The 22765-nt window shown below is 42.7% G+C and overlaps 1 protein-coding gene across 1 annotated transcript; it reads left to right on the top strand.

The window, feature by feature from the left end:
• Positions 1–984: 984 nt before the first annotated feature.
• C3H4orf54 (chromosome 3 C4orf54 homolog) lies at positions 985–22275 on the top strand. The gene is made up of 3 exons (XM_054485420.1): positions 985–1318; positions 4139–9596; positions 17603–22275. Exon 2 carries the CDS (start codon positions 4170–4172, stop codon positions 9558–9560), a length of 5391 nt encoding a protein of 1796 aa, XP_054341395.1. The 5' UTR covers positions 985–1318; positions 4139–4169; the 3' UTR covers positions 9561–9596; positions 17603–22275.
• The last annotated feature ends 490 nt before the right edge of the window (positions 22276–22765 follow it).

Here is a 22765-nt window from a genome sequence, read left to right as displayed (position 1 = left end):
TGAACGCTCAATCAACAACTTAGCGTGAGCTCCAGTCACTCAGAGCTGGGTTCTAATCAAGGCTCCAGCACTTACTGATTATAAAATGTCGTTCAGGTCACATGTCTTCACTCAGCCTCTAATTCTTATCTATAAATGGGAATAATAGTTGTTCTTTCATGGTATGTTTGAGAGGACTAATGAGCAAAAATATGTAAAGCATTTACCCCAATAGACAAATAAATAACACTCTTTGGCACCCTCAGGAAAAAAAGATAATGCGGTGCCTCTCCTTCAGATGTAATTATTTTGCATGCCTACCTTGGCCAGGAAGAGAAACAGCTGGCCACCCTCTGAGTATTAAGCTGTGGCCCGCAGAAGAGACTCCTTTCCAGCAGTGTGTGTGAATAGCTGTGCAAGTGTCTATGGAAAGCCTGACACAAAATTTCAGGTAGTCAGAGAATATCCCTCACCCACCACAGCCCAGAAAATCCTGAGAAGGTCTGTGTTTGGTAAATCCTTTTTCTGACTCCTTATTTGAGTCTGAGTTTGACCCTCTTCATTTCTGGTCTAGTGGTCTACCTTTGATAAACTGTTCTTCCTTTTGAATAACGTATTTATTTATCCTATTATGCCACTGTCAGAGACCCTAAATATAGCCGTGTCCTTTTACCAACTGGTGGATAGTCTGGCCTTCATTCTTTTACATACCATCATCTCCAACACTTTCAGGGAATGCTAAGAAACTTTCTCTGCAGAGATAAAAATAATGATACTGAGTCATTGCCTTTGTTACTCTTTGAATTCCCATATAAAGTTATCAACTAAGTGTACCTAGCCTGGTCTAGCAAGTATGCCTGCTTAATATGGTTTAATGCTGGTGACATTAGTCACTGTTAATTGCTCAAGAGTTGACATCAGGTAGGCAATCACTGAGTTCATCTGTTAAAAAAAATGACTGTAGTCATATTAAGGAATAAAAGGCTCTATGGCTACCCAATGACTGCAAGTTATTTCAACAAAACTGACAACATCCATTTTCATAGTAACATATACTACACCAGAACTCTGAAAATGCCAGAGGGAAAGCAGTTTGGGGTTCTTAATTGTTTTACTTTAGCCTTTATCGTTTTTCTATTTATCAGTTGTTTTTTGCTTTTAATAGAGTCTGTTCTATTCAAAATTTTCAGCTCACATGGCTTTTAAAAAGAATTTGTGGTTTGAATTAAACCCGACTGGAAACTGACTTCATTTGAAAAAGATTTCTCTTCAAATTTTTTCCTACACTGGCATTCATTTAGATAGAAAGCAGTAAAGGAGCCACACAGATACTTTGGAGGTAAGTACTACTGTCAGAATGATGCTCTCTCTTTGCCTCTTGGGGAGTTTTAACTAGGGCTGTGCTCTGTGGAGGAAGCAAGACGCTGCAGGTAGGTTTTCAGAACTTTGGGTATTAAGCAATTATATTTTAACCTACACTTAGGGCATATGACCTTCCAATTTTGTAGTGTGCCAACTGCAGAGAGAAACTCAGCTGAAATCTGTTGTCATGACAGACAAGGCCATATGAAAAGTGCTGGAAAAATTCCTCCTTAGACTATAATCGCCTTGATGGGCAGAAACTCTTCCTTCTATTCCACTATGGAGTATGTATGCACCACAGTGCTCACGGCTGTGTTCAGAGTTTATTTCCAAGACACGGTTAGCCTCAAAGCAAAATTTAAATGGGACATTGAAAATACTCAGCTTGCCTGAAGGAGCCAACTATATGTTATTTCATTTCATTTCTAGGATTATGATCCTTAATCCCTGAGTACATAATGTGTACACAGTTTTGTTATATGAAAAACCAGAAAAAACAAAACAAGTTATGTGGTATATTTGTGGTCATGCAGATGAAATGAAATTGCCTAGTGGATAAGTGGCTTCCTTCTAATTGTGAATCTGGGTGCCCTGTAGAGTATTTGAGCATGGAAGTCAGCAACACTGTGTAGCATAATGGTTAAGGTCCAAGCTCTGAAGCCAGACTGCCTGGGTTTGAAGTCTGTCACATAATTTCTTAACATCATTCTGCCTCAGCTTTTCCATCTATAAGGAATTAGAACAATTATGACACTTAACTCATCAAGTTGTTATGAGGATCAAATAAATTAATACACACACATTTAAAAATGTTTCAAGTAGTTCTTGGCACATAGTAAATGCTATGTAAGTCTTAGCTGTGAATATTGTAATTACTATCATTAAAATCTAAGAGCTGGGCACTGTGGCTCACGCCTGTAATCCCAGCACTTTGGGAAGCCGAGACAGGTGGATCACCTGAGGTCAAAAGTTCGAGACCAGCCTGGCCAACATGGTGAAACCCCATCTCTACTAAAAATACAAAAATTAGCTGGGTGTGGTGGGGTGCTCCTGTGGTCCCAGCTACTAAGGAAGCTGAGGCACGAGAATTGCTTGAACCCGAGAGGCGGAGGTTGCATTGAGGCAAGATCATGCCGCTGAACACCAGCCTAGGCAACAGAGCGAGGCTCTGTCTCAAAAGAAAAAAAAAAAAAAAACTAAGATTAAAAAAAACATGGTTCTCTATAATCAAAAAGTTGATTGCACATTTAGCAAGTTCTCTCTCTCTTTATTCTTTCATTCTCTTCCTTTGTTTGTTTCTTTCCTTTACCTTTCCTCTTTTATTCTCTTAACCTAGATCTCTGGCTTTATGTCTGCATTCTGATTCTTGGTATTTTTAGTCTTGCCTTAAGTCATACTTTTAATGGCAATGGTGTGGGCAGAAAGGAGTTGGGAGGATAACGGCAGGTCTGTGTTGTCCATAGCCCAAGTATGAGAAGGTAGATGCTTCAGTTGTTAGGGGCTCCCACTCCATACCTACTCACACGCCTATTCGGAGGAAAGAACATTTTTCTGTGTGGAGGTGGCATTCATATTGAAAGGGGATGGTTGATGGTGTTATTTTTGTTCCCTGCAAATGTGGATGTTTAAAATAGTGCTTTATTCAATCGGCATAAGTGACACATAGACTATGTATAGTGGTGGAACTGGGCCTGGCAGGTGACAAGGGTCAGATCTCACCAAAATCAAGCATCATGGTTCTCCACCGATAGCACCCAAGGAATCAGCTCTGAGGATGGCCAGCACAGACCCCCATCTTAAGTTGACTGGCAAATTTGCTTGCACAACTACCAAATTGTCTGAAATGGAGGTACCTCAGAGCCAGTGAACGGGGATTTTGGCTTCGTTTCCATGGGGCATGCCAGTGGGTCACATTTCCTCTCTGAATCTCCCTCCAAGCTGCACTGTACTCTTGAAGGGTAAGTGTATTTGTTATTCTTTTGCTTTTTGAGTCGGTGCCCTGCAGGCCTGGAATTCAGCCAGCGTAACCGAATCTTGAGGCTGCAGCTCAGGCTATATTTAATTGGAGATTTATTGTCTTGCCATGGTTCTACAAGTTTAGGGAGCTTTTTTGAGATTGATTAAGGCACTGTAGGGATTTGAAGTAGTGTCAATTTTGGCTCCATGTACCCTTTTTAGTGACTATAATGAAAAGTTTGCTTAAAGTGTTAAGTTTAGGTCTTTGAAAATTGCCCTTTTATACTTTGAGTCACCACAGTAGGGATTCTAGGAGAGATTCTTCTATTTTGAACCAAACAGGTCGTGTTTCATAGAGTGTAACTTTGAGGAAAGAGGGATGGAATATTCTATTCCTATGAAAAGTTTTACTACCAAAACTCATCTGATTTGGCTCTCTAAAGAAAAAGAAATGCATAGATTTTGAGGCAAATATAAGGCTACCATATGTACCAGGGAGACTTTGAAATATTTCCAGAGTGTCCTTAATTCATTTGAAATGCGTGAAAAATTTGAATTTTATTTAAGAACAAGTGGGGGGAACCATTTAATCAAAAACTTGAGAGCAAAAGATGGCTGTGAGGAAAGAATAATTTCATACTTGCTAGACATCACTATAACAGATTACATAGAACATTTGGCTGATTTGAATTAGAATCCACATGCCTCCTCCACCCCCAACCTTCTCTTTTCATCTCATTAGAGCCTCTTCTTTCTACCCTCAAGTGTGGTTTCGATATGACTAGGGAATGGACACTAAAAATATTTCTGGAATGACGTGACCCTCTCTCGCCCCATCCAGGAAAGGGACAAGGCTTCACAAGAAACAGCACATGCTTTCCTTTCATTTCTGGGAGTCCCGGGGTCAACCTACAGATGCTGCTTCCTCCGTGGCCGATGGCATTCAGACTCCTCACTGCTGCCGATGGTGCAAGGCAAACAACTGGACAGGACAGCTCAGCTACAGAACACTGGCCACAGTCTCGGCCAGAGCAGCAGCCCCCCAGCCACAGACCACCTCCACCACCTCATCCAGGAGCCTTCCCACCTCCCTCAGGCTTGCTGCGGCCCCGCCACAGGGGCTGAAGAACTGGGAGGTGGTGGCAGCAGTGGCAGCGGTGCCTACAGCCTTGGGGCTAGTCCAGATACGTGGGACCCTGCTTCGGGCAACTCTGCAGCCCCTCCGGGGCCGGAGACGGACCCAAGACTTCCCCAGCGCTCACCATTGTCTCTTCCTGTCGCTGAAACCTGGGCAAGGGCTCATAATGGAAGCTGCCCCTCCTGAGCTGAATTGGAAAGCAAGTCAGGCGGAGGTGGGGGACGGAGTGAGCAGTGCTCAAGACAGCCAGGAGCTCAAGCAGCAGCTGTGGCCACTTCCCAAGCCTTCAGCCTCCTCCCAGCGAGAAGCGAAATATGTGGAGATGTGTGCTTCAGCTGAAGTCCAGAGGGAGAGTCCCCGGACCATGAAACTTACCCTGGGGCACTGCCCTGGGGGTCAGAGGGCCTCTAGGAGCCCAGAGGAGAAAGCCCAAGATGAACCCAGCAGTCGAAAGTGCAAGACTCCAAGCCCCCAGAACAATCCTGCCTCCTCCGAACTCTCTAGATCCCAGCACTCCGCCTCTGAAGAGGGTGGCAACTTCTCATCTTCCTCATCCTCCTCCCCAATGAACAAAGCAGAAGAGGATGGCCTTTCCAAAATGGAGGACTCCACCACATCCACAGGGGCTCTGGCCACCTCCTCTTCATCCTTAGGCTTTGAGAGTGAGAGTGGCGAAAGTGAAGGTTGCCAGGCCGTGGGAGGAGAAGGAGAGAAAATATCAGGAGGAGGGGGAGGAAGAAAAGGAGGAGGGGGAGGAGGGGCAGTAGATGGAACAGAGTGCAGGGACATTATTGCCAAGTCCCAGGGCAGCAGGGACCCCCCCAAAGTCGAAGAGGCTCACTACATCACCACCCATGAGATCCAGCTGAGTGAGGTGGAACAGGACATGGATTTCGACGTGGGACTGGCCTCCCGCTGGGATTTCGAGGACAACAACGTGATCTACTCGTTCGTGGAGTATGCTTCCTTTGGTGGCAGCGACGAGACCCCAGGGGACATCACCAGTCTGACCGAAGAGGACGACGACAACAGCTGCTACCTCAGCACCACTCCCAGCACCAACACCACCCGGACGCCCAGCCCTACCAGCAGCGACCTGGCCCGCCCCAATGCAGGCCACAGTGGCCGCGACACCAGCAGCACGGAAGTGGGCAGTGGCCCCTCTGACAGTGGCCCCACTCCCCCACCCACTGGGCCTGGCACTGCCCCCCTGACTGAGCCCTTGCCCGAGACCCCGGAGGCAGCTTCAGGGGCAGCAGCCGCCGCCGCAAGCAGCTGTGGGAGTGCAGCAAGCCAGATCCTCCTATCAATCAAACCGGCTTCCCGGGCTATAAATGAGCCTAACAACGTGCGTGCAAAGCAAAACATTATTTATGCTGCCAAGCATGAAGGCGACATGAGCCTCCGCGTCTCTACAGCTGCTGAAAACAATTCAAGTTCGCTGAAGCAAAACCCGGCTGCAGCAGTGGCTCAGGACCATGCAAAGAAATTCATTGCTGTCCCTGCTCGCCTGCAAACCAGGTGCGGGGCCATCCGGGCGAAGGAGCTGGTGGACTACTCCAGCGGAGCCTCCAGTGCCGTGAGCGAACTGGACGATGCGGACAAAGAGGTGCGTAACCTGACCTCCCGGGCCTTCCGGAGCCTGGCTTACCCCTACTTTGAGGCTCTGAACATCAGCTCCCGAGAGTCCTCCACCACGCTCTCCGAAGTGGGCTTTGGGCGCTGGTCAACTTTCCTGGACTTAAAATGTGGGGGTGTTGGGGCCAGGGTGGAGCAGAGCCTCCTCAGGAGCAGCGCAGCCTCTGTGGCTGCAGGTCTGAGGAAGGGCAGTGGGGCCCCGGCCACTGCCGACCAGCTCTACATTCAGTCCAAGAAGTCTCAGACCAAGGCTTTGGAGTTCGTGGTCAGCAAAGTCGAGGGGGAAATCAAACACGTGGAGACGCCCCTGTGTTTCCAGAAGCAGGTCCAGACAGGCTCCCGTGTCGTCACCCTTTTGGAGCCCCTGAATGTACGCAATGAGAGCAAAGCCAGCTCGGTCCCCGGGCCCGGCAGGGCCACCAAAGGCCCCGGCAAGGGTCCCGGGTCGGCATACACGGACGACGGCTCCGAGACCTCCGAGGGCAGCAAGCCCGCCTCCCGCGCCGATGGCCCCCAGAAGTCCAAGTTCGCCTCCAGTCTGCTCAAAAACGTCATTTCCAAGAAGATGCAGCGGGAACACGAGTTCAAAATGGAGAGGGGAGAAGTCACAGATACATCCCACCACCTCGCAGGCACCTCCAAGGAGACGGAGGGTGCCCGCGGGAGCGAGAGGCAGGGAGAGAGGGGCCTGCAGAGGCAGAGCTCTCGTCACTCCGAGGCCGGCTCCGAGTACACCGTGGTCAGCATGTCCGACGCGGGCGGGGAGGGGTCCGTGGCGGGCTCCAAATCCCCAATCTTCAAAGCCAGTACTCCTCGCGAGCGCAACGCAGGCCCTGGCCGGAATTTCACCGATGGACACACAGAAGTGTGTGAAATTAAAAAGAGTGCCTCAGAGACCGTCAAGAGCATCTTCCTCCGCAGTCAGAACAGTGCGTTCCGGTCATGGAAGGAGAAAGAGGCCGAGAAGCGGGAGGAACAAGTCCCTATAGGGAAGCTGAAGCTGCCCAAAGGAGGCGACTGGCGGGCCGATCTCGGGGAGATTTCTGCCAGCAAGAACACCATCATGTCTCGCCTCTTTGTCCCCAACATCCAGCAGACACCCAAGGACAAGCAGCCGAGGAAGCAGGCCACCAAGTACCCTGCTGCTCAGGCCACCTCCACAGCGGTGATCAGACCCAAGGCTCCCGAAATCAAGATCCGGCTGGGAAGTGTGCAGCAGCCGAGCTCAGACTTCAACATTGCCAAGTTGCTCACGCCCAAGCTGGCCGGTGGCAGCGCCTCTAACCTGTTCAAGACCATCGAGGACAACAGCAGGGCACAGCAGAAACTCTTCCGCGGGGACAACCTAGAAAAAGTGCCCCACTTCCAGGTGAGAGACATCAGAGACAAGTCCAAGGCTCAAGGCCCCCTCCACCAGGTGAGAGATGTCAGGAAACTAATTAAAGGGTCAGGGGATAGTAGTGACAAGGGCAGTGTTACCCCAGAGCAGGGGCTGACTGGACCCAAACCCAGGCAGCTGTCTGCAGCAGCTGGCGGATCTGGATCCCTGTCCCCCATGGTGATTACATGCCAGGCTGTAGTGAACCAGAGGGAAGACAGCACGGACCGAGAGCCCAGGGAGAGCATGGGCAAATGGGGCGGCAGCAGAGTCTTGAATTCTTCCTCCCCAGAAGGGACAGTCTTGGTTCACAGGGCATCTGGCAGGCTGCCTGTGGCTACCATTGCCCCCAATAAGCCCGAGCAGGGCTCATACCTGCCTGTGCTCAAGATTGTCTCCAAGGCTTCCACCCAGAAGACCCCAGAGAAGCTCAAGGAGGAGGAGGTTAAGGAGGAAGGGAAAGCCACAAAGCCAGCCCGGAATGCCCTGGAGAAGCTGACTGCAGCCGTGAGGTCCATGGAAGAGCTGTACAGCTTCAACAGGAATGAGTGGAAGCGCAAAAGCGACCCCTTGCCTATGATGATGGACAGCCACGTGCTGTCGCTCATTGCCAGTGAGGAGAGGGAAGGGGTAGTGGGAGCTGAGGGAGACCACGACAAGCTGTCCAAACGGCTGGGTGAGGTGGAAGAGCGGGGCACAGGAAACAAAGCTGGTGTGGTCCTGCGAGGGGCCCCCATAGAACGTCTGCAGCGGAGAAACTCCAACCCCAGCGCTGAGAGTGTGTCTGCCAGGGCAGCGGCCTTTGAGAACCTGGCCAGGGAAAGACCCCGATCTCTCTATGTTCCCCCAGTCCACAAGGATGTGGAGAGAACCCAACCCCTGCAGCCCCTCCCCCCACTCCCCAGCAACCGGAACGTGTTCACAGTGAGTGCCAGCAACATCCAGAAAACTGGGGGTGTCGCTGGCAAGTTCCCACAAGGGCCTTCTCCGGAGAGTCCTTCAGCAGCTAAGGGCATCAAATCGCAGGGACTCCGGTCCCTCAAGATCTCTCCAGCCACCCGGGCACCTCCTGATGAGGTGACCAACAGGAAAAGTGGCAGCAATTTGGAGAAGAGCAACAGTGACTGTGAGAATTACCTGACCATCCCTCTTAAAGGAAGCTCTGCTGCAGGGGAGCTTCTTAGCAGGCCTGGAGCTTCCAGGGAGGGGCACCCCAACTCTTCAGCTGCCACTCTCTGTAGTTTACCCCCGCTGAGTGCCCGCAGTCAGGTCCCCAGTAGCTCCAAAGGCTCTCAGGTTAGTGGAACCAGCCGACCAGCTTGGCGTACCAAACCTGACAACCACCGGGAGACAGTAGCTGCCCCCCCAGGGCCACAGAGCCCCGAGCATCCCCCCACCACCATCTACCACCAGCCGCTGCTGCCCTTCACCCTACAGGGGGCCCAGCCCCAGGTCCTCTGCTTCTCCCCACCCAGCATGCCTGCCCCAGCACCTGCAGGCTCAGCTCCTGTCCCCACAGACCCCTTCCAGCAGCCACAGCCTCAACAGACCCAGCGTAAGATGCTCCTGGATGTGACAACGGGCCAGTACTATCTGGTGGACACACCAGTACAGCCCATGACCCGGAGACTGTTTGACCCTGAGACAGGGCAGTATGTGGATGTGCCCATGACCTCCCAGCAGCAGGCTGTGGCTCCCATGTCCATCCCTGTGCCTCCCTTGGCCCTGAGTCCCGGGGCTTATGGACCCACCTACATGATTTACCCTGGGTTTCTGCCTACCGTGCTGCCCACCAATGCCCTGCAGCCCACACCAATTGCTCGCACTCCAGGAGGCAGTGAGCTCTCCCCAATGGTGGCAGAGCCTTCCAGCAAAGAGGCAGCTGCAACGTTCACTGAGGCCCCATACTTCATGGCTTCTGGTCAGTCTCCAGCCTCCTCATCCTCCTCAGCCCCAACAGCCACATCCCAACTCGTAGGGGCCAAGGGCTTTGCTCAGCTGCATGGCAAGCCTGTCATCAGCATTAGTTCGCAGCCCCTGGGGCCACGGATCATTGCTCCCCCTTCCTTTGATGGCACCACCATGAGCTTTGTGGTAGAACACAGATGATGAGCAGCCACCAGGAAGCGGAATGAAAAACTGCTGGTAAGTGAATTTCACTTTGATAATCAGGTTTAAGAGAGTAAGAACAATATTTTTTTGTTTGTGTTTGAAGTGAGAGATTTACAACAAAGGAGGCTGTCTCTAGAAATGGATGTTTTGAGAGAATAGAACAAAACTGCATCCAATTTACAGAGGGGATAATTTTGCCAGGATTCCCCCTCTCTCTAGGCTTCAGTCCCCAAGGTCAGCCTTTGCTCTTTGACCTTTTCAGATTTCCTGAGTGTTTTTTCCCACCTGAGAGTAGAAGGGAGGTGAACTTTGGGTCTGTTCCTTCAGTCTGTGGTGAACGTAGTCAGGGCAAAGAAATGAAAACCCAGCTTGGATTTTGTGGAGTGAGCCTCACTCTGGTCATGACAGTCCCAGGGACAGGAGGCACTGAACATCCCAGGAGGTCATTGGAAACCCCTTCAATCTGTTTGCTCCCCAGAAGTATGGAGAAGTAAAGACAGATGTTTTCTTGTAGGAACATTTTCTAAAATCTACAGAAAATCTTTCTCCTCTTGTATCTTCCTTTTGAAATTGCTTATACAAAGCGGCTGTATTTTTTAAGCTCTTGTTTTTCAGTTTTCAGATAATCAGAACATGTTCTTAGGATGAGTTCAAGGTCTCTAATGTATCTTACACACACACACACACACACACACACACACACACACACACACTTTGATCTCTGTGGGGGAGGGAGGATTCCGGAGCTGCAGTTACTCTTTGCTTGAATGGAGTTGCTGTGTTTAATCCAGTCCTGTCCAGACTGAACACATTATGCTTTGCTGCTAATCCCTTCAAGACTGTTATTTTCATGTCTGCATTCTTTCTTCAGAAAAGAATCAACTTCCACACCTACCCCTAGCTAAAGGAAATCAGAGTAAATAGATTCCTGACAACTAAGTTAATCCAAATGTCCAAACAGGAATCCCTGGAAATACAGTACATGGAACTTGATAGGAAGAGTGAGCTTTACTTGTTCAAACCAGGACACTTCAGATCAAACACATGACAGGGCAAAGACACCTTCAGATAGGAGCGTAAAGGTGTCAGAACTGTGTGGGGACAAACTTGCCCCTTACACTCCTGTTCTCTTCAGATTGGGAAAGGGTGATATTATAAAAGCTTCTAGGACTTTCAGTCTTTGGTAAGATCATATTCTGAACCAAAAAAAAAAAAAAATGTGATGGAAAGAAGAGAAATGCTATTTATGCTTTTATGCTTCTATGATAAAAAATATGTTATTTCTCTCTTCTCTGTTATAACTGAAAAGGAACAGGAATATTGTTGCTTTGTGCAATGAAAGAGCCTTCATTCGGGAGTTAGGATCATTGGATTTTGGAGCCACACAGCTTCTCACCAGCTGTGTGATGTTGGGCATGACAAACTTTTTAGCATTCATGTGTCATCTCTAGTGGGGACAATAAATAATATCTAACCCTAAACATGTATCTAAATATCAGATGATATAACAATGTATTGCAAGCTAAAAATTTTGTTCAAATTAAGGGATTGTTACTGAATATTATTACACTTATTGGACTGTAAGACAATATTAGGCACTGTTTAAAAAACCCTTAAATCTTTCTCTAAGAATTCAATTGAAAGCACAAGCCTCATTTTAGCTGCAATCTAGAAATACATTATTTAAATTCTTTTTCTGGAAGAGTCTGCAACAGACACTGTGTGATGATAACAGATAAAGAGGGGAGGGATAAAATTAAAGACAAATAAGTCATCTTTTGTTTAGTGTAGAAAATTAAAAAAATATTCAATATGCATGGGTAGGAGACTCAGAATTAGAGAATTAGTTTCGCAGAAGGAAAAGAGTAGCCTATAGGCAAAAGTGCTTTAATCGCTTAGACAGGTGGTGTGTTTACCTAGGGCTATTTTGGACCAACTAATGCTATGAGGCCTCTGTGCAAGCTGTGGAGGTGCAGAAGCAAGGGGAAGGGAGGACAGGGAAGAGAGGAGGGAGGATGGGGCACACACTTGCACGGTATCCTCTTAAGCAGCTGCCTTTGGCCTTTCCCCTGTCTGTTGAGTCTAGAGAGATTAGACTTGGGTTTTTTTCCAGTAGACACAGATATACATTAGAGTTTTTAGCGTTTGGGACTTGAATAGTGATATTTGAAAATTTTTCCCTTTTTGAAAGCACGATCTTTATTTTAGTAAATAAAGCCCTAAGGATAGACAGAAAGGCCAAATCTGGTTGGCAACTAAAGATTAGCTTTTTGTATGCAGGTAAAAGTTGACTTAGCCAAATTGAAATAATGAATTAAAAATTTTTCAAAACTCACCTTTTTGAACATTCAATACCACCCTCCAAAGAAAAGCCAGATGGATTTTTTTAAGTGTGTAATTCTTTTCCTTGTGTAGAAAAATTGTAAGTACTGTTCAGATATTTCAAGATGCTCATATAGATGGTCAGTGTAAGAAATCTTGAAAGGTAATTTCAGGTCAAAATTTCCTTTAAAAACCAGGCTTATTGCAGATATTTGCTTTGAGGTAGGGTAGGTTTATGTCCCCTTTTCAAATGAGAATTTGTGTAAATGATTTTATCTGACCACAGTATTTCACAGAGAAGAAAACTGGGACTTAGAAAGAAATGGTTTTACTGAGGTCCCCAGAGAATGAGAGAACCAGGACCTTTAGAACCAGCTCTTAACTCCTGGGCCACACCTTGCTCCCTGCAGACCACCCTGTGTTCCTTGGTGTGATGCATGGAGCGAAAAAGGGACAGTAAAGGAGGTGTAATGAGCTCTGAACTGGCAGCAAGGACATCTGGGGTCTGCTCTGTGGTGGCATTTGGCCATTAGCCATCTGTGTTTCCATTTGCCTCTCTGGGCATTTGTAAAATGAATGTTTCAACAAAATGCACTAATTCAACAAGCATGAATTACATGCCTACATTCTTTGAGCCACTGTGTACTCCCTGTTGGGGCCGTAAACCCACACATGGATAACACAAATTAGGGGCCTACACTCCAGCAGGAGACAGACTTGTACACACAAAACTGCAAAACAAGTGTTCAAGAACTGTCATAACCTTTAAGATTCCTTCCAGTTCAAATAATAAGTATTTCATCATCTATTTTTAGCACCACACTGCAATAGGGAGCTTCACTTTTCTTCCTTCCCATATATATTTGGACATAAACAGCTGCTGTTATCTTTTTCTGATTATTCTCTTATAAATGTTCCTTTATTAAAAAAAATTTATATTCATTTCTCTTCATCCTGTGGCCAATATACCAGTAATTCTCAGATTTTGCCATGCCACAACCCATCTAAAAAGATAATATTATTCACTTTATTATTATTTAGTACTCTCATTTCACATTGTGGTTAAGGGACAAGGCTGTGTACCCCCTGGGACCCAACTGCCCAGATGGCTACAGCAGTAACCCAATTGCAACACACCAGTGTACTAGGCACACCAGTTGCAAAACTTCACCACTTTCTTTTTTGTTGTTAGGCCTTTTTGTCTGCCTATTTTGGTTTTTAATGTTCCTTCTTCACATGATCTTTGACAACTTTTTAATGAGTTTTTTTTTTAGATTTCTGTTACTTGAGGAACATGGCTATATTTTTCCCTTCCTGACATGCTCTGCTGCCCATCCACTTAGATGCTGTATTTTTGTTTTAAGATTTTAATTGGGACTTGATGCTAAATACCATTTACAAGGGCATAAAGATAAAATAAACGTGTAATATTAACAAAAGAAAACTTTCATTGGCACAAGTAGTGGATATCAGCCTAAGAGAATTGCAATTATTTTGTTTCATTTGTATGTTCTTTTTTTTACTGTAAGCCTTTGTTTCTTCATTTCTCCCTGTGTTTCATGTTGCTCCTGCATTGTTGGTCTTTCTTTTCTATTTACTTCCTCAGAGTTATTTCTACCCCCTGTATAGGGACCCATGCATCAGCAACTAAAGTAGCAAGAGCAAGGGCTGGATTCAGGGAGAGCTGTTTTATTATTCTAACGGGTTCCTAGACTGGTCCTTAGATCATCAAACCCAGTCTCTTTGTATTGAAATTCCAAGAGGAAATTGGCACTCAGAGAGGTTAAGTGACCCTTCCTTAGTCACAGAACCAGGACTCAAAACCTAAATATTCCATGCCAGAGTCTTTTTCTTTTTTAGAGATGGGGACACTACATTGCACAGGCTGGAGTTCAGTGGTGCACAGGCGCCTTCTTCTTGTTGTCCATTTCTCCTTTTCCTTTTCTCCCTAAGGTCACTTTTCTTTGATGGAGTTACTTCCTGGTGTCTGTCCCACTAGTCTCTCTTTTTTCCATTGCCATTTGCTTGAGAATTTATTTTCTGTCCTTTGCTTTTTTTTTTTTTTTGCAACTTGTTCCTTATTGCGGTTTCTCATTTTCCATTCACTTCAACTTGATTTAGTTCAACGTTCCACCACCTTGCTTCTTCCCTTCTCCTCACTTTTTTTGTAGTTTTGTTTTGTTTTGTTTTTTGTTTTTACCATAGATTAGACAGCTTAAAGGGTAGGACTGGATGAGTCCTCCAGCTCCCTCACCTGAATGTTCTTAAAGCATTGTACTTGGAGCCCAGGCAAGTCATCTGAAGGACAGGAAATTTGCTGCTCCGGTGCACGCAGGCCAGGTAGCTAATCTGCAGGCTATAACCTAGACGTTTTATTTTCACTTCATTCCATAGTTACCTTCATGAATTGATTAGTTTATTTCTATTTTCCCCACTAACTTGGTAGTGACTTCCTCTCCCAATTATTGTATATAGCTTCTGTTTTATTTTATCTTCTTAATGTATTTGTTTGTTTTTGCCTTTTCTTTTCTCCCTTTCCCTTTAATTGCATTGTGGCTTTCCTCTAGCTTACTATTTTGTACCTTTCTTCATGATTCCATTACCTTTATATTTTCTTTTTTAACTTATCTAAAATTAATAAGAAATTAAAAGTAAAAGCTAGTATGTATTAATCATTTAGTATATACCAAGACTTAACATCATTGAATTATTAACACAGGTAGGTACTATTTTTAATCTCTGTTTGACAAATTAAACATTAACTTATCCCAGATCAACAGCTATTGAAATCCAGGCACTTGGAGCTCCGTGGCCCGTGCTCTTATAGATCACCCCCTTGCTCATCTATTTGTCTTATTCTCTGCTCTCTGGTCTCAGTTCTTTGTTGCAAATTGTCCCTCTTCCCTTATCTGTTCTTTGTGTCGCTTTCCCACTACCTAACTTCTCCAAAATTTTTCAGCCATTGCATTTTTCCTCTCGGCCACATCATTCCGCTAAAGGGTTAATTATATGAAACATTAAAGTCCTTGTGGATGGGGAAAGAGAACACAGTTGGAATTTGACTGGCTGCCCTGCTGCTAATTTTCCAAACTTCTGTTTCATTCAGAGGAAATAGAATCTTCTGGCCATTTTACTGCCGTGGAGGGTGTGTGTCTGTGTGTGTGTGTGTGTTGTGGCTTGGTGGAAAGGGCACGGAAAGGGAATAAGGTAAGAAACTGACCCTGAATCTGTCAGTGTTCAGCATGTACTGAAACTCTATGTGTGTTTTTCATTTGATTAAAAAACTAGCTGTCCTTAGAACATTGTATGCCCCAAAAAGAAACCTGAGCCAGCTTAAGGACTCCTAGGAGCTGTGGCTCCCAGCGGTGGGAGAATTTTTGTTTATGTAAAGCAGAAGAATGTGGGCTGTAAAGGTAAGGGTGAAATCTTCTTGGATGCCAGTGTATTAAAGCATTTTAGTTGAAGGGAAGCTGTGTGGCTTTTACTAAATCACAAGTACGTGTGCCTTGAAGTCAGGCAACCCCAACTCAGATTCTAATACTGTTACTTACTAGTCTAAGTAACTAGTCTTACTTACTAGTCACAGTGTAGTCCAGGCAAGTGACTTGCTGTCACTGAGCCTCATTTTCCTCATCTGTAAAATGGGGTACACTTCAGGAGAGTAGTGAAGACTGAATTATAAAACCATGACAGAAGACATAGCACACAGTACATGGCTCGTAGTAAGCGTTCAAGCTCCCTTGAAACTAGATCCTCATAAATGCCTCAGAATCCCCTTATCTTCTCAGGGCCCCTCACCAGAGCAGAAAATCAGCCCTTATCAATGCAGACTCCCAGGGTAAGCATCATGGACCTGTGCCCAGGATTACTCTGTATTTCCCCAAACCGGAGGCAGTGCCCACAGCTCTGCAGTCCTCTTTGAGCTAGCTGGCTGATCTCTCAGGGCAGGCCAGTTGGCTGTGTGTCAGGGTACTCTAGTATCCCCCAAGGCCTTCCAGAATGTTATACAACTCTGAACGTAGCTTGCCAGCTGTGTGTGGTGATTTTCCCCTCTGTCTGGGCACAGGCCGGCGTGGAGAAAGGGAAAATCTGACCCAGCATCCCTGTTGAACTCTGTCATGTGTTCTGGTCCTAAAACCACGGGAAGTCATCCAGTTAAACTCCCTGGTGACAAAGTGTAGTCATCCCTTCATCTTTACTGACTTCTTCATGATCCATTCTACCGCAGTAAATGTTTGTGAGACCTCTAACAGGGTAGCTATATTGGCGATTTTTATTACTTTTTCTTTAATAGGAATTGGGAGCAACTTTACTACTTTTCAATTTCAAACTAAATTCCTCTGAAATTAATACAAGCAGAAGCGATATTCTGTGACTATCCAAAAAGGCAATATCTACACTATCAATCCCTAAATACGATCCTAGCAAATTGTATAACCAGATTTCTCCTTCATTTCTCAGACTATTACCGTCCTATAGTGCAATCTCTCTCGACTGTTTCTTTCTTTTCTCTCTCTGTCTCCCCTCAATGTCTTCTCACTGCTCAAGGAGTCTTTTCAAACCTTGCCAAGTGATAGGACTCAGCCAGAGTTGTTATCAAATCCTTGGATCCACATTGAAATTATTCTTCTTAGTCCCATATTTTCTTTTCTCCCTCTTGTAATTAAATGTTCTTTTCGTATTGCTGCTTTTTATGTCCTAAGGTAGAAAAACTTACATTTAGCAAATGAGAGGTCTCCAAATTCACAATGGTCCCGTTCATCTTGCAGGTCATTCCTCAATATAAAGTACAACACAATAAAATAAACATGGAGTATATACGTATAAGCTTAAAAATTATTCTTATTGACTTCTTTTTTAAAACACATATTTAAACAGGTTTGTTTCTAGATGACAGAATTAAAATGTTCCTTGCCTTGCTACTCTGAGTGCATATAATTGGCTAGATAGCTGTTATTTGATACTTCTTAGAGGTTATTTTTCACATGAGCCTTCTTAATCCCTAATAAATATTACCTGTAGGCCACTCTATTTCTGTTTTCATAATATTATGTTCAAATATCAACTCCCAAATGTTAAAAAAAACTTACTTAGGTAAAGTTCTGGTAGATATACTACAACTTATATGGAGATAGAGAGAAAAGACTAACCTTCAATAAGCTTTTGAACATGTCAATCCTGTTCTAGAATGGATTTAACTAAGTTAGGTTCTCACTAGTACATCTTATTTTGAACAAAATGTACTATGTGAATTTCCACATAATTTAAGTACTGGTCATTTGCTTTACAAGAATTCTTAGTATGGAGTTTACTCATTTAATAAGATTGATAACTAAATTTCAAATGTTTCCATTTAGCTTAAATATTTCTTCATGCTAATATTAGAAACATATTGATTATATTATTTTATCTTTGCTATGAATGATTTCAATGAAACGGAACATTTAATTTTAAAGTCATTTTTGAAGAGTTGATTAGATTTGATTCAAGTTCCACTTGGGGCAATTTCTTGAAGTTCGCATAATGTTTAGTAAGTTCATAAACACATTTGCCAAGCACATTTTAAAATGTTAACTTCATTATTAACATTGAAATTAGTCAAACAGTTAAATAAAATGTATTTTAATATTTTTCTTGTTTCGTAAAAGTGAAATTTGCTTTTAGAACTAAAAATCTTTTCCTTGACTATGTTTTTTTTTAATTTTTTTATTTTATAGGAGCAAGACAAAAAGATGGAGTATTCTTCTTTAATCTGGAATTTGCATTGTAATAGCACTAAGAATTAATTCATCTGAAAAACTTCTTCCACATGTGTTATTCTTAATTTTTGCTTCTTATAAGCCAAGTGTGTAAGTTTCTATATTTTTCTGAACAATCCTTTTAAGGCAGTTTTTATTTTAATTTTATTAAGTTGATTGAATGGTTGCATTTTTTTCCCTTTATGACTATTTCTTTTTATACTTCAACACAGGATATAAGCTTTCTATTCACCTCCCTCCCCCCTGTACTTGTGACTCGACAAACAATTCCTTTGTTCCCATTGTTCATTCAAAACATGCAACAGAATGGGATTGATTCTGTTGTAAACCAAGCTAGTAAATGAGTAATTTGGATCATGAATCTCCTTATAGGTTCTTGGAATATATCAAGACTAGCTGGCTGAGTTGTAATACATATTTAAGTTTTCAATATGATGGTCTGCTCTTTGAATCATATATCAGCCAAACCTACCCATTCTCTTGGTTATGCTCTATATGTTCTTTTATTAGGTTTGGCATGATTTCAAATGTGATTGTGAAAAATGGTGGTTTTAATGTTTGTGCTTTATTTTATTTTCCCATTTGTACAATGCCACGACACTATTTGTTGCCTTAAAATAGAATGGCTTGAAATATTGGAAAGCCAATGATTGCATCTAAAATTAAGTACTTAGTCTCAGAAAGGTATAAAATTTTCCTTTAAGAATCCAATTATTTTTGTGGGTGCATAGCATTTTTCTTTTCTTCAATAATTCCCTCCATAGTTGCATACTCATGTCTCTCATGGATTGTTTGGAGTCTAAAGAGTGACCCATTTGGGGCAGTAGAGTAGAATATGGCACTAATTCAGTGGCTCTGATTCACTCCAGCCCTAGCCTCCCTATCCCAATAACAGTAACCTAGAGTTACAGCACTTGCTCCTTATGAGGATGAGGCAGGTTTGAAGAGATGTCAAGAATCCAAATCATGGAATCTTTTATCGACATTTAATACTGTCTCAGCTGTAACCCAATTCTGAAGGCTATTTGAGTGAGTGTTCACAGGGAGTCTTGAAGACTGGAAGACTTGATTGAACAGATAAATATTTAGCTTGTCATAATAAGTGTATCGATATATACTTGGCAAATGTTACATTGAAATATTACTTAATTACTTTTTAAAGGAATAATTTGAAGGTTTTCCCAGGATTTTTTTTTTTTAAGAATCTCCTTTTATTTACCAATTTGTTTAAAGATAAAGCATTCTGGTAATTTTTTAAACACACTATTATTATTTTAAACATCAGCAATATTTGATTTCTGCTTAAATTTTCTTCATAAGCCACAGAATTTTATGCTACTCATGACAAAAAGTGTGAGTAAAAAACTAGGAGACTGAGTTTTGTATGATTTATATAATCTTATTACTTTGTAGTTATGCTTCCCATCTCAGACTCTTAAAAAAAACTTAATTTCACTTTCAGGGCCTTCCTTTAAGGGATCTTACTCTGAAGAAAAGTTCTCTTGGGTATAGGGAGAGGTTTGAGGCGGGAATAGTCAGCTCTGATCACGATTCAATTGCTTGTTGTGCTGATGAGCTATGAAATGAAGCTGTAGACTTTATGAGACATGAAATATGAAACATAGTCTCTGTGTATAAAAAAGATGCCCTTGTGCCAAATTCAAGAAAAAGATATTTCTTTATCATAGAGGTCTTCTTACCCAGGCACATCAATCAACTCCCCCCAGAACTTACTTAAGTTTTCTCCACTGAGGAACAAATCTTATGGCATCAGAACTTCCTCGTTTTCAGGAGAGATTGGCTGGGTATAAGGTAACTTAATATTGACCCAAGAAAGTAGAACCCCTTTCAGAAATCTTACACTTATTTTACTGAAAGCAGCACCAAGAAACCTGCAGTATTTGAATATACCTGGTGAAACCTATACAGGATTTGGGTGGATAGTACCAAAATTGTTAAGACTGGTTTAAAGCCAAATGCGACTTTCAGGAAAAACCGGTGGCCATGTTGAATAGTGACTGCTCGCCAACTCTTCCAAAAGAGAGACAACTCCTTCTCTAGAAAATGTGGTGGAGTTGAGGGCTTGGGACCCCTAATCTATGTATCAGTGTTTCTTGCCAGCAGATTTGAGTTTTGAATTCTCACACTGAGGTAAATTAGGACACAAACTAAGGAAAGAAAGAAAAAGCTTTTCATTTGTTTGTTCTATACAAGAGCCTTCACATTTTAGGAAGTTGCCAAGGACACAGTGATGTCCAAGTGGTTAAAAACGCAACTTTTAAATAATGTTCTATTAATATTATGTCATCTATTGATAATTTTATGGTTCTCTATTTCACCAAATCATACAAAGCTGCTAGGCCATTCACTACCTCCAGTGATAGGGAAAAAAATATTTTCAGGGGCATGAGGTAAATCTCAATCTTTATTTTTATTGTTTTGTCATTTCTTGAGGTTGCATGAATATTTGAATGAAGTGATATATCCTTCCTTTTATAACTCAAGTGGAATCAAACAAGAGTCTATGAAGCCTTCTGACCCATAAAACTATTACCCTAATAATGTCCCTTTAGTTACTGAACTTCCCTTTTATTTTTTATTACTATAAAACCATTAGTAAAACATTTCCTAAATAGTGCCTTGAACTTGAATCTAATCAGAATTGCAGAGTCTGGCTTTTATAATATCCTCTTAGGGTTATATGTGTGGCTCAGTTTTCCAGAAGACCCACTTGTTACTTGTTGATAAAATGGTCATATTTAAAATATGTCCTATTTCAATCGTTTCTGGAAAACTGAACACGTTTGTAACCATATAAAAATTTAATTCACCAGAATGTATTTTTTTAAAAAGTACTCAATGAAATTGCCCTCAGGATTAAGTGAAGGCCCAGATATGTAGGTAATGACATAGCAGATGGGTTCTCTATATGTCCATTTATCATGGAGTAAATAAGCTAAAGCAAATTACACCTTATATCTTTGTAACAAATCTCAACTATTGACATGCATTTCTAATACATCCTTATGTCACTGGAAATATCTGGTGATATAGATTCCTTTTTCGTATTTTCAAATTTGACATTATCATCCTTGCCTCTTAAAAAGATACATTTTAATTGTTTTCATACTTCATAGAAATCAAAGTCTGTGTTTGCTACAAATTGAATGCTCACGTTACCTGAAATAATACTTTGGACTGCAGGACAGGACAGTATTGATTCCTAAGTAGATTGACTATAATCTCATGATAAGTATGTATATGTGCATGGGAAAACAACATTCAATAATAGTCTTTGTGTTTAAAAACTATCATGGTATACATTTTCTTATGTGGTGCTTGAGGAGTTTCATTCTACAGTTTACAAGGTGTAGTTTTGCACCCCAAATTCTCAGGGTATGCTATTTCACCCAAATACTTGAAAGAAAAAGGTGCCCTGTATTTTATCAGTACTGTTGAGGGGGAAATTTTTTGTGTAAGTTTGTTTGATAAAACTGCTTATAAAAATCAAATTCGCAAAATATGTTAGGCTTTCACATAATTTCTAAGGAGATATATGTAGAAATAAGATATATATTATCAAGAGACTGCTTATATATTCTTAACTAGCTTCTGGGTCCTAAGTAGACCTCACAGGTGCATAAAATCATTAATAAAGCATGTAGCACTTGCTAATTGGTGCCTTAAGCTTGAATCTAATCAGAACTGCAGACTCTGGTCCTGTGGGGAAAAAAACATGTCCGTCTGTGGCACATGTGAGTACTAGGCCCAGGGGAAGAGTCTGAAAATTGAACTCTTTTGTATGTCCTGTGTCTCAGAAGAGAACTGAATGTTCAGAGCAGCATTTGTAAGCTGTTAACATTCAGTATTTTGTGTTGCAACTAGAACGCATTATTAGATTTATTCCTGTTTAATTCATAATGGTGCAGAATAAAACACACACACACATCTGATTTGATTTCTTTTTCTTTTTTTAAGTTTCATAATTGCTTTTTATGGCTAGCGTTAATGGCAAAAAGTCCTTCCCAGGACTCCCTGAGTAATCTACCATAGCTGTATCCATAGAAGGTCATGCTTTCTTTTTATCCCCACTTTGAAGACGTGTGTTTCTGTATTTACACATAAATCATACTATTGTATAGTAAAGACAGCAGTGGTTGAAAAGAATGTGAACACTGTAGAAGTTATGTTGGAAAAAAGGAGAGTAAATTGTGTGACTAATGGGGAAGGATATTGGATAATGTTGTACCCCGGACTATGAAAAAAGCTGGTGGTAAATGGGAAGAATGTGAAATTTTAAACTGCTCTCAACGTAGAAATCTGGGTGGAAAAGTTCCTACCTGAGGTCTGATATGATTCAATTGTAGAATGCAATGAGCTTGGCCAAGGGGACTTTGAATCCAGCCAAGGGGACTTTGAATCTCGACAGCTCTGAGAATCACATTTTCAGTGCATTGAATATGGAGTAAACTATTTAGACAAGGATTCTGTGAGACTAGGCTACTTACCTTTAATTGCTAGCATTTGTAAATGATTGTGCAATCTTGTGTAATGGTCGTTTATTTTGACTGTTTTGGAAAAAAAAATGTTTTATTGTTTTTTTTTCCCAGTAAAAATTACTTCAAAGAAAACATGCATTGTTTGTCTTTACTTTAACTCAAAAAACAAGCTATGGATAGTTTTATTTTCTTCTACTTTAAATCCTTCATTTAATTAAAATACTCTATTAGTATTTCACACCCAGGTACTATTAATTTTCTATTGCTGTGGTAACAAACGACCACAAATTTAGTGGCTTAAGACAACACAAATTTATGATCTTACAGCTCTGGAGGTCAGAACTCTGGTATTGATTTTTGTCTGTACCCAGAGTATTTTATTTCCTGTACCTAGAGTATTTTGGCCAACTTAAGGAGTCTGATCTGAGCTTGGCTCATTAAGTAGCATTGTGAGGAACACCTACCAAGGTGTCTGACACTCCACTGACACCAAAGAGCAACACAGACAACATGTGTCCCTGAGAGTCCACAGTGAGGCCCCAGAAAGTAATGTGGTCATCCCTCTCAAAAACTACATATCAGAGACATACATTTTGGAAACCTACTGCACAGTGAAGATTAA

The sequence above is a fragment of the Pongo pygmaeus genome, chromosome 3, assembly GCF_028885625.2.
Source record: "Pongo pygmaeus isolate AG05252 chromosome 3, NHGRI_mPonPyg2-v2.0_pri, whole genome shotgun sequence".
In the NCBI taxonomy this organism is placed as follows: Eukaryota; Metazoa; Chordata; class Mammalia; order Primates; family Hominidae; genus Pongo; species Pongo pygmaeus.
This window is presented reverse-complemented; position numbering and strand designations above follow the sequence as displayed.